General features: G+C 37.1%; 1 protein-coding gene across 8 annotated transcripts in view; it reads left to right on the top strand.

Annotated features, from left to right (window-relative positions):
* Window positions 1-11,395, top strand: part of CAPRIN1 (cell cycle associated protein 1) — a 38,490-nt gene extending 27,095 nt beyond the window's left edge. For 3 of the 8 annotated variants that reach the window (XM_036326273.1, XM_036326270.1, XM_036326277.1), the window contains 8 exons: window positions 2,212-2,273; window positions 2,712-2,822; window positions 3,044-3,193; window positions 4,105-4,255; window positions 7,686-7,880; window positions 8,652-8,752; window positions 9,541-9,604; window positions 11,133-11,395. In XM_036326273.1, the coding sequence (XP_036182166.1) occupies window positions 2,212-2,273; window positions 2,712-2,822; window positions 3,044-3,193; window positions 4,105-4,255; window positions 7,686-7,880; window positions 8,652-8,752; window positions 9,541-9,604; window positions 11,133-11,197 (899 nt within the window). In that variant the 3' untranslated portion in view covers window positions 11,198-11,395. Of the gene's footprint in view, window positions 1-2,211; window positions 2,274-2,711; window positions 2,823-3,043; window positions 3,194-4,104; window positions 4,256-7,685; window positions 7,881-8,651; window positions 8,757-9,540; window positions 9,605-11,132 lie in introns of all 8 variants that reach the window. The other 5 variants (XM_036326274.1, XM_036326275.1, XM_036326272.1 and 2 more) reach the window with 5 other exon arrangements.
* Window positions 11,396-12,926: the final 1,531 nt, after the last annotated feature.

Genomic DNA, 12,926 nt, shown 5'->3' with positions numbered 1-12,926 from the left:
CTAATCTTACACCATTATTTGAAACAGCAGCACTAAGTAGAGTTGGTACCTTTATTGGGTTAAGTGGATTGTTAGTGATTTTTAGTCTTGTTTTCTTCCCAGATCATGTCAGCATTAAGGGCACAAAAGTGGAACTATGCAAAGTAACACATTTAATGTATAATTTTAAACGTTATATAAAAAGCATTGCTGAGTAAAAGCATTGTTTAATGACAGTTAATCTGGTAAGGTAGTTGGGATTTTTCCCAAGCAAAGGGAGCTCATCTTGGTCACATTTCTTTTTTTTTCTTTTTAAATATATTTTATTGATTTTTGACAGAGAGGAAGGGAGAGAAATAGTCAGAAACATCGATGAGAGAGAAACATAGATCAGCCGCCTCCTGCACATCTCCTACTGGGGATGTGCCCGCAACCCAGATACATGCCCCTGACCGGAATCGAACCTGGGACCCTTGGGTCCACAGACCGACGCTCTATCCACTGAGCCAAACCGGTTTTAGCTTGGTTACATTTCTACCAAGAGTTAGAAAAAAGATGAAGGTTAGGTGTTAGGCCTGCTAGAAAGGAATTAGAGTTATTGGCATTCATTTTCTGAGCTCCACCGGAGGAAGAAAATACAGAGTTTTCTAAGCTAGTAAGTTGTGCTGAAGCACTCATGTAACTCAGGTAAATAAATGCTGAGTCCATTAGATCAGTGGTCGCCAACCTTTCGGACCTCACGGACCACCAGTAGTCTATGGACCACTGGTAGCGTACCGACCACTGGTTGGTGGCCGCTGCATTAGATTCTCCAGTAAGAACAGGCAATTTTAAATGACTAACCAAAGATCCTGTATTTTTTATTTAATTAATGTATTTAAATATGCTTCATTGATTTTTTTTTTTTTTTTAAGGGAGGAAGGGAGGGAAGGAGGGAGGGAGGGAGAAAGAAACATCAGTAGGCTCCCTCCTGCCCACCTCCTACTGGGGATTGAGCCCAAAACTCAGGCACATGGCCTGACTGGTAATCAAACTGGGTGACTCCCAGTGCACGGGATAACACTCAACCAGGCAGGGTGAGATCCTGTATTTTTTATTTATAATCATGTTTGGTAGGGGAATGGAAAGATCGTGGGAGTTGGCAATATGTACACTGAATTGAATATAGGCTTTTTAAAAGTATACTTACACTTTGGTTTTTTATGCAGAAACATTTGAGAGATTATATTGAAACTTGATAATCCTACATAATAAAAGCCTAATATGCTAAGTGTCCAATCGTCTGATCAACCAATCAAAGCATAAGATGCTAAAGATATGCTAAGGCCACTCAACCGCTCGCTATGATGTGCATTGACCACCAGGGGGCAGATGCTCTGACCCGTACGTTAGCTTGCTGCTGGGGTCCAGCTGATCTGGACTGAGCGAGATGGGCCGGGCACACCTTGGAGCTGTCCTGCAGTCCCTCCTCGGCCCCGATCGTGCACCGGTGGGGTCCCTTGGCCTGGCCTGAGCCCTCTCGAAATCCGGGACCCCTCAGGGGATGTCGGAGAACCAGTTTCAGCCTGATCCCGCAGGCCAGGCCTAGGGACCCCACTGGTGCACTAATTCGTGCACTGGGCCTCTAGTGTTAAAATAATACTGGATATTATCTAAGGTCTTAAGAGTAATACTACTTTATAGTTACTGCTTTATAAGCCTTTTTCATGGATAACACTGGCACTGATTCTTACCTGTTCTGCTCTCTACCTTTTTTTTTTTAAAAATTTTTATTGATTTCAGAGAGGAAGGGGGAGGTAGAGAGAGATAGAAACATCAATGATGAGAGAATCATTGATTGGCTGCCTCCTCCATGCCCACAACCCGGGCATGTGCCCTTGACCAGAATCGAACCTGGGACTCTTTAGTCTGCAGGACGATACTCTTTCCACTGAGCCAAACCAGCTAGGGCTGCTCTCTACCTCTTTGTTAATATTTATTACTAACATCTTTACCTTTGTAAAACAGAATGAAAACCATTGTGAGAGTTGATTAATAATTACTACCAGTAAACACAATACTAAATTGTGTTTGAAATTGAAAGCTAAAATTCAAAGTATCTTCATGATTGCTAAGCAGTTTATTTAGAATCTGGCTATAGAATTTTGCCTTTTCTACGAAGTAAAAGGTATTTAGACATCTTTGAAGAAATTTAATTTTGTATAACGATTATTTTTTTGGTCAATTTTTCAGTTCATTCTGAATCTAGACTTGCTCAGCCTAATCAAGTTCCCGTACAACCCGAAGCTACACAGGTGAGAGTGATAGAAATATTTTTGCAGGTTTGTTTTTAGCCAGTTCTTTAGTCAGTTTCTTAGTTAGCTTATGAAAGTCAGGTATGAATTTTATGAGTGTCCAAATCTGGCATGTGTAGCTTTATTTCCATGACTACATTTATTTTTCTTGGTGATGTATAAAATTTTTTTCTAATTCTTGTTTCTTTAGAATAGTTTATTATAATGAAAGAAGATGCTTTTAGACATAATTCTAAAATTTAGTGCAGATATTACCATTTTAGAAGCATTTGTGGGGACCTTACAACTGGACTAATGTTTAACTTTGAGCTCTAATAATACATGTATTTTTTGTAGTGGTTAGGTTTTATAGTCTACTTATCTACATTTTTTTAGCCTTGCATGTATCAGAGTTGGCTTATAACACAAAGAAGCTTTGATTACTTTATCTCTGTGTAGGTTCCTTTGGTATCATCCACAAGTGAAGGGTATACAGCATCTCAACCCTTGTACCAGCCTTCTCATGCTACAGAGCAACGACCACAAAAGGAACCACTTGATCAGATTCAGGCAAGTTCTGTTACCAGGTCATATAAACTTGATGAGGTGCTTATTCATGAATTGGGCAGAGGTAAATGACTTTTGATATAGTGACTTTCATTTTGGACCTAATGCATGTACTACAGCATTTTTATTTCATGAAATGGTTGAGTTTGTTAATACACATATGGGCAGTAGCCTTGGCTAAGTGTAGTTTATCACTAAAGTGCATCTATTCACTTTGTGTTTAGGCAACAATCTCTTTAAATGCAGACCAGACTACAGCATCCTCATCCCTTCCTGCTGCCTCTCAGCCCCAAGTGTTCCAGGCTGGGACAAGCAAACCTTTACATAGCAGTGGAATCAATGTAAATGCAGCTCCATTCCAATCCATGCAAACGGTAGGCAAATTAATTCAACCAACATTGAGTACCTAGTGTGTACTATTATGCTAGAGTTTCAACAAAAAGTCTTTATTTAAACTTTGTGCTTGAGTCTGCATCTACCCTAACTGTAGGGTATATTTAATTGAACCTAAACTCTGATTTTCCTGCTTCCAGTGGTAGATTTGAGTCTTAGGAGTTATGTGTTTTACAGCTGCACCCTTTTGATTTGATTAACAAAATCTTAAACATGCAGAAAAACAGACCAAAATAATATCTATATATAAACATTGTTACGTAAATTTAACAGTTGTTTAAATTTTGCTATATTTACTTAATTGTTTACTGAAGCATATCAAAGTAAATTTCAGGCAGTCTGATACTTCACCCTGTTTCTTCAGTAAACATCTCTAAATTGTAGTTTGTAGAAAATGATGATAATGGAAAATAATCAGTGGGATAGAGTTAAATCAGTGCTCATAGGAAAATTCATAGTGTTACATACTTAAAATATTAACTTGTGATTGAAAATATCATAAAAATAAAATAACAAGTAAATATTCAACTCAAAGTTGAAGTTTATAGAATTAATTTGTATAACTGATATTGTATCAGGGGTTTATGTCTTTATACAGATTTATCATTTATAATAGCATTTCCAAGGCTATTGATTATATGTCTTTAGATTTTTAAAATCCCCATTCATAATTCTCTTCTTTAAGTGCTGGATGGCATATATTTTTCTCCACATTGAAGTGCATTAAATGAAAGGTGTGTGTGTGTGTGTGTGTGTGTGTGTGTGTGTGTGTGTGTGTGAGATGTTTGAGACTTTTTTACATTTGAGGTAAAACCAGCATTAAAGTCTGCCATGTTAAAAGTGAGGAAATTATTAGCATAACTGGATGAACTAATCATTTATTTACTTACAGGTGTTCAATATGAATGCCCCAGTTCCTCCTGTTAATGAACCAGAAACATTAAAACAGCAGAATCAGTACCAGGCCAGCTATAACCAGAGCTTTACCAGTCAGCCTCACCAAGTAGAGCAAACAGAGCTTCAGCAAGAACAACTTCAAACAGGTAGGGGACCCCGCATCACGTCCTGGCTACTTGTTTCCCAATGCAGGTGTTGACAGTGTAGGACAGTTCAGACTTCAGAGTGGCCGCATCCAGGAAGTTTTGTGTTAGCATTAGACCTTATGGATTTTGGATTTTTGGCCCTGAGTTAAATTGAGTATGTATTTGCTATATATGAATAATGTGCAGTATTATACCCATTTTCCTTTGGTTAGTGAGCTTTCATAGTATCTTTTTTATTATATGATTTTAGTGGAATTAAACTTGTTACTCAAATTATGATTAAATTTGCTTTTAATTGCTAATTTATTAAAGCCTGCTGGCATGATACTTAGCACTCAGTTATACAAAGCCAGGAAGCAGTAAGGAGTTGGTGGTGGCTGCATTTGGTTGATTGGTTGAAACAAAAGTCCTTGTTGGAAAGTATGGTTGTAATTTGGCCTGTTATCATACCTGTCACAGTAATAAAGTAGATAAAGATATTTTAGATTTGTTAAATTTGTAACACATGAAATATCTTTTTAGGTCTATGGTTATTTAATTCCTAGGACTTTAATTGGGATCCCACAACAAACTATAGCAAACCCTGCTAAAATCATAGGAGTTGTTATTACTTCGATTTTAGTAACTGAAATTTTCTTGTTAGACCTGGATCAACATGGTAGATTTTTCAGTAATAAATCCTTACATAGCCCTATAGTACTCAGCATTTACTAATCAGCAGGGAGGTTAAGTCAGTCATAATCTGATAGAAATTTGCCAGTTATGCTATATGTGCTCAGCTTCTGAATAACTGGGCTTCTTGCTCTCAGGCTCCTCTAATTATTTCATTGCCATGCATTCATAAGTTGGTTTGGAGCAGGTAAATTTGGGGCCTTTTGACATTGTGCTGACATGCTTGCTATTTTGCCATTTTTTTCAGATGGTGTGATGAAATGAAAAGTAATTACTTCATATTATTTGATTTGCTTAATTTTACCCCTTGTGCCAGTTGATTTCAAACTCCCTTGCTCTTATATTGTAACTTGCCTTCACTGACTGAAGCACTTGAGCTAGATAACCTTTCGTTAGCATTTTAAAAGACACTATTTATAAAGATTAACTGCATAACATTCAGACATTTTCAATAAAAAAGCAAAATCAGCCCATATATTTTGCTTATTTAAACTTAAACCTAGCCCAGTCTGTTCTTCACACAGTAGCCCAGAGTGATTATTTTAAAATGTAAATCAGATGTCTTTCTCTTGTTCAAAACCTTTCTGTGACTTCCTATTTTATTTAGAAAAGAAATCCAAAGTCCTTGGTTTATAAGGTCCTTTATGACCTGGTCCCTGCCTTGATCCTGTGTACAGTGGGTCCTCGGGTTACATCGGAGATACGTTTCTATGGTGCGATGTAACGCGATTTTCGCCTAAGTTGGAGCCCACCTACATAAGCACCTACGTCACTCACATGGAGCACATACACAGCAGCAATGAAGTGAAACAGTAAAAAAATTTAAAAGAAAGATAACAATTCCTTACCTTTACTTGTGGTAAATAAATAATAAAAATCATAAAGCACATATGTCGAAATGATGGCACCACGAAACGACGTACGTCGAGTCCGTCGTAACCCGAGGACTGTCTGTACATCCTGTTTCCTTCCATACCAACCACAAACACAGCAGGTTCTCTGCTCTCTCACAGCCTGTACACTTCCCTCCTTATTGCCTGAAACTTTCTTCCACTCATGTTTATGGGGCTTTGTTTATTGACCTTTATTAGGTTTTTGCTCAGATAGCACCTTACAGAGACCTCCCTTCATTGCCCTGTCTAAATATTTCACACTCACTTTAGTCACTTATTTATCCTACTATGGTTTAGTCTTCATCACTTATTAACTGATACTATATAGATGTTTTCACTTTTAAGTGTATTTTATTCACTTATCTCCCATTATTAAAATGTCCATCTGGGCAAAGGTTGTGCGTTAGTAACTGATACATCCCTGATGTCTAGGACATGTTTGGCATGTTGAGAGCACTCGATAGTTGTTGAACAAATCAGTGTGTCCCATCAGTGCAGAAGTGTTGTTTAATTTGAATTAAAGGAGAAAAGGAGTCCTGGTATTTTTAAATAAAGATCACTCTTTAATTGTTTTGCTTTGAGTTTCTTACAGTGAGATTTGACCAACATTAATTCTTAGTGATAAAAAGTGAGTCGAAAATTCGGTTCTTTGACCTACTTTCTACCCACATAAAAATGAATCTTTTTAGATAGACAGTGTTACTTGTACTGGTGATAATTTGCTTGTAATTTTAAATTTTGGGAATGCAGTAAAAGGTAATTAATCTAAAGATCACATTGTAAGTAACAGTGTATTTATTCCATTCCATAATTGAAAAAGGAGTCATGATCCTTCCTTCCTTAGACATTTCCTACCCTTTTAATTGAAAAATACAATTCTATAAACTAAAATGTACTTAGGGTTTCTTGAGTATATAAAATAAGTCAGGTAAAGATGTTTGAGAGTCACGCCACCTTTGTGCCCAAGCAAGGGAGGTTTGGGCTGGCTAGAGGCTGCTGTTTTTGTTCCTGGGTGTAGGCCTTCCTGTGGTCTCTACTTTCCTCATCTCCCAAAGGTTTAGTTAGCACCCCGTTTTTTGCCTCCCCCACCCCGTGAATTATGAAAATTATGAACATTGGCATAATAGCAGAGATGTGCCTCAGTATTTAACATTGGAAGGTTCCTAGATCTCCCACTGTAGAGAGGAGGAGGACGGGTGCAGAGTAGTGGGCCTTCTAAGACCTTTCATTGTAGCTGACTGCATGCTGGTGTATCATTTAACTGTCTTCAGAATTGGCTGCACTCAAAAGTGCTTGAAATGAATCAAGAATTAAGGGGGTACAAGTTAAAGGCCTCTGCTGGTTTATCTTTGTAATTGACTGAATATTGTAGCTTAGCTATGGAAACAGTTTTTTGTAAGTTGTCAGTAAATTTGAGGGAGATTTAAAAGAATGAAAGATTCAACTACGAAGGAACTTTATAATGAAAAGAAATCATTAAATGCTATAAAATGATAATTTTACTGTTTCTGTATGTGAGATCTTCTGAATTAGTCTCTTGTGCTAATAGGCGATGCCTTTCAGATGTTTAATGAGATAGCTTTTCAAATCATTTGGAAGGATAGAATTGTGTGTTCTCACACAGTTGTGTGCTTTCAGAGATAAGGAATTGTTGGAGATTTTTATTCTGTTGTAGGAGCAAGGCAGGGACTTATTAATATGTAGTTTTCCCTATTAATATGCAAATTTATTTAAAGACAGAATTAAACTTTGAGGAGATTGTATAAGACACTTCTTAAGCCAGAAAACATGTGGGAGAACAAATTGTAATGAGCTGTGTGTAGTGTATGTGTGTATACATGTTTTTTCCCTCTCTTTTATTATAGTGGTTGGCACTTACCATGGTTCCCAGGACCAACCCCATCAAGTGACTGGTAACCACCAGCAGCCTCCCCAGCAGAACGCGGGGTTTCCTCGGAGCAGTCAGCCCTATTACAACAGTCGTGGTGTGTCTCGTGGAGGCTCTCGTGGTGCTAGAGGCTTGATGAACGGATACAGGGGCCCTGCCAATGGATTCAGAGGTAAAAATTAACAACACAAGTTCATGCCCTTTCCTGATTTGTAAAATACGTAGAAATAATCATGTTTTTGGGAAAGATATGTATCTCTCTGCATTAATCTCCTTTATAATTTAAAAACTTGTATATTTTGATACAGTCATTTAAATTGACATTGAGTTTTTTATGTGTCAGACCCATGCCTACTATTGTCCAATAAGGGATAATTGCTTTTCATATATTATCAGACCGTAGGGATATTTTTCTGTTTTTTTTTTTTGTCTTTTCATGTGTGTATGTGCATGGATGAGAGAAAATTTCATCTTCTAATTCAGCGGTTCTCAACCTGTGGGCCGTGACCCCTGGGGCGGGGTCAGGTCGAACGACCCTTTAACAGGGGTCACCTAAGACCATTGGAAAACACATATATAATTACATATTGTTTTAGTGATTAATCACTATGCTTTAATTATGTCCAATTTGTAACAATGAAAATACATCCTGCATATCAGATATTTACATTATGATTCATAACAGTAGCAAAATTACAGTTATGAAGTAGCAATGAAAATAATTTAATGGTTGGGGGTCACCACAACATGAGGAACTGTATTAAAGGGTTGTGGCATTAGGAAGGTTGAGAACCACTGTTCTAATTACTGCTCATAGAAATATATAAACAGATTGGGTCAAGATAGTGATTAGAAATTAATATAATATTTTAGTTCTTCCCTTGGTTAGTAAGAAAGTAAACATTCCTTGTGAAGAAAATTATTCTCTTGTCCTAAATTTTAGGAGGATATGATGGTTACCGCCCTTCATTCTCTAACACTCCAAACAGTGGTTACACACAGTCTCAGTTCAGTGCTCCCCGGGACTACTCTGGCTATCAGCGGGTAGGTAAAGTTTGTTTTAAAATATAAACCTGACTGAAATATACCAATGCCAGTGATTGATGTAGTTTCTTTTTAAAATATATTTTTATTGGTTTCAGAGAGGAGAAGGGAGCGAGAGAAGCATTGATTGGCTGCCAGGCATGTACCTTGACCGGGCATCGAACCTCAACCTCCTGGTTCATAGGTCGATGCTTAACCACTGAGTCATACTGGCTGGGCTGTAGTTTCTTGATGGACTTGATTAACTAATTTGGGCTGATTTTTATACCTGTGGTTTTTTTAAAAATTATTTTTATTGATTTCAGAGAGGAAGCAGAGGGAGAGATAGAAACATCAATGATGAGAGAAAATCATTGATTGGCTGCCTCCTACACACCCCCTACCGGGGATTGAGCCCACAACTCAGGCATCTGCCCTTGACCAGAATCGAACCCAGGACTCTTCAGTCTACAGGCTGACACTCGATCCACTGAGCCAAACCAGCTAGGGCTGATTTTATACCTTTGCACAAGATAAAGATAGTTCATTATGGAGAATGACGACTTTTGCTTTTTTTAGTACTCAGTGTAGGTACTCGTTTTAAGAACATCTGTTAAAAACGATTTTTAAGAGCAGAGAAAATATTTCATTGAACATTCTTAAGAATAATAGGAGTATAACAATACAGAAATGTCTAAAAGAATAAGGAGGAGTTCTATATTTTGCAAGTATCTGACTAAGAATCTAGATGGCTGAGGATTTAAAAATTACCGTCTCTTCTCTTCAGTACTAACTAGCATGTCTTTTAGGATGGATATCAGCAGAATTTCAAGCGAGGCTCTGGGCAGAATGGACCACGGGGAGCCCCACGAGGTAATATTTTGTGGTGGTGATCCTAGTTCCTAAGTGGAGCTTCTGTTCTGGCCTTGGAAGAGCTGTTCATAATCTGCATGTAGGTTACTTGTTAGGAATACATTTATCATTTCCAGACTTGTTGCAAGGATTAAATGAAATGCTCTGTTTCTAAAATTTATCTTGAACCCAAATTTAATTTTTTGAATGACTGTCCCTGTTACTATAAACTGTCTCAAAAACTAGAACATTTTTCCTCCTCAGAAAAAAATGTTTTTCCAACTGCAAATTATTTTTCAGGTCCTAAAACCTGCTAAATGTTTTTAGGAAGTACTTACTGAAACATTTTGTAAGACATTTTTGGAATGAGATTGAACATTTATATAAATTTATTATTCCTCTTTTATTTTTGAAACATGCATATTATATTTTAGGGCCAGAGACCCTTTAATGGCCAGATAAGCCATAGTTACATTTAGAGAACCATTTAGAAGTCATAGAACTAATTGAAATTTCAATGCCTTTTGGACCATTATTATATAAATACCCACTAGTTTCTGACTTAAACAAAACCTCCAAATTCCTAACTAATTAAATCATATTTAAAAATACAGCTTTTAAGAGTTTTTGGTTTTGTCTATTACTGTAGGAAAACTACTTCGTACTATTTGGGCAGGAAGTCAACCTATGTAACAGAAGTAGCATTTCATCTGATCTGAAGTTCTAAATGGTTCTCTTATTGGAAGGATGTAAATTGAATAGGTTTCCTCTAGATTTTGGCCATCACATGTATAAAATGTATATTTCGGAGGAATTATAAAGTACTTTGATTTTAATGCTAATAGAAACTGGCCAGCAAAAGGTGCATTTTTAAAAAATTAATGGATCACTGGGAAATTATTGACTTGAAATATCAAAGGATATTTGCATGTGAATGTGCGTTATGTTCATTTTCACCTTGTAGCATATTCTATGAAAGTTGAGTTTACTGGTAGCTAAAAATCTGTTTTAACAGCATGTAAAAAGTTACTTTATCTGTTACAAGTCATTATACAATTTTCAATGTTATGTAGTTTCTTTTTAAAAGTTTAGGTAATAAGGTCTGTTTTTCATTCTGGTGCTTTTATTAATTTTGATAGTATGATGTTACTTACTACTGAAATGTAATAAGCTAGAGTGTACACTAGAATGTAAGCTCCATGAGAGCCAGGTACCTTGTCTGTTTTCACTGCTGTATCTATTTCCAACGCCTGATGACAGTGCCTGGCACATAGTAGGCACTCAATAAATACTTGTTGAATGAATGAATGAATGAGTACTGGTGGAATACTCCATTAGCTCTACTCTTCTTTTAGCCAGAAAACATGAGCAGATTTGGGCATGACAACTTCCAGGACAGGTGAAACTTGAACACTGAAGAATTGACCTCTTAAACCTAATAATGTGGTGACAAGCTCCCCACATGCTTCTTGACTTCAGATGAAAGTCTGCTTGAAGGCGAAACAAAAAGTATTTGAAAGAAAAACCAAATGCCATTTTTGTCTTCTAGGTCGTGGAGGGCCCCCAAGACCCAACAGAGGGATGCCGCAAATGAACACTCAGCAAGTGAATTAATCTGAGTCACAGGATTATGTTTAATCGCCAAAAACACACTGGCCAGTGTACCATAATATGTTACCAGAAGAGTTATTATCTATTTGTTCTCCCTTTCAGAAAACTTATTGTAAAGGGACTGTTTTCATCCCATAAAGACAGGACTACAATTGTCAGCTTTATATTACCTGGATATGGAAGGAAACTATTTTTACTCTGCATGTTCTGTCCTAAGCGTCATCTTGAGCCTTGCACATGATACTCAGATTCCTCACCCTTGCTTAGGAGTAAAACATAATATACTTTACAGGGTGATAATATCTCCATAGTTAACCGAAGTGGCTTGGAAAAAGCAAGATTGACTTGTGACATTGGATAAAGTCTACAAATCAGCCCTAGCATTATTCAGTGGTAATTGACAAAAACATTTCCCATGAAAGGAAGATGGAAGGAGGAGTTTGGTTTGGCAAAAAAACTGCACTTCACAACTTTTCCAGTTAAATGGAGCATTGAACGTTTAGATGCACATCAAATCACGCATGGGCCCTTAATCACATATATAAGGTTGGCTACCAGCTTTGACACAGCATTATTCATCCTTGGCCAAATGACTGTGGTTAAAAACACATGTAAATTGCTTCCTAACAGCTGACACTGTATAAGACAAAGCCGAAATGCAATATTAGGCTTTGATTGGCACTTTTTGAAAAATATGCAACAAATATGGGATGTAATCTGGATCGCCGCTTCTGTACTTACTGTGAAGTATTTAGATACCTTTTGAACACATAACATTTTCTTTGACAATGACTTTTGTAAGGATTGGTAATATATATCATTCCTTACGATTCTCATTGTCTGTCACTAATCTCTGGATCTTGCTGTTTTGTTACCTGAAGTGGTACAGGTACTGATGGAAATCTGTAATGGATAATCATAACACTCTTGGCCGTTTCCCTGCAGCCTGAAGGTTTTTAAAAGATAACAAATGCCTGCTGCTACCACCCTTTTAAATTGCTATCTTTTGAAAAGCACCAGTACGTGTTAGATTGATTTCCCTATTTTAGGGAAATGACAGTCAGTAGTTTCAGTTCTGATGGTATAAGCAAAACAAATAAAACATGTTTATAAAAGTTGCATCTTGAAACACTGGTGTTCAACAGCTAGCAGCTGTTCAGTCATGCATTGTGTTTCAAATTTTATGGTCATCTCCAGCAACTATTTCAATAGTACTTGTACTTAAATTTGTCTAACCCTAATTATCCTTTTCTCCTGGAGGAATTTATATTCAAAGTGGTGATTCCTTCCCTTAGATGCACAGGGAGAGTCACAGATTTCGGTGGAGATGGACAGTTTAGTAATTTATATACCATGCTGGAATATGTGCTAGCAGTTTGAGCACTAGTTCTGTGTGCCTGTGAACTCAGTGCTGCTTCTCGTATCCCACTTTGACTTCATGGGGAACTAAGCCCACCTATTGAGCAAAGGCTACTAAGTTAATGGTATTTTCTGTGCAGACGTTACATTTTGTTTTCAGCCTTTAGCTAAGGAATTTTTTTCAGTAGGTGCTCAGCACAAAACTATTCTCAAACATTCATCATTAGACAACTGGAGTTTTTGCTGGTTTTAACCTACTAAAATGGATAGGCTCTTGAACATTCCACATGCAAAAGTTTTGTAGGGTGGTGGGAAGTGGGGGGGGGATCTTCAATGTTTATTTTAAAATAAAGTAAGTTCTTGACTTTTCTCT

This window comes from Myotis myotis, unplaced genomic scaffold (assembly GCF_014108235.1).
Source record: "Myotis myotis isolate mMyoMyo1 unplaced genomic scaffold, mMyoMyo1.p scaffold_m19_p_10, whole genome shotgun sequence".
NCBI lineage: Eukaryota > Metazoa > Chordata > Mammalia > Chiroptera > Vespertilionidae > Myotis > Myotis myotis.
This window is presented reverse-complemented; position numbering and strand designations above follow the sequence as displayed.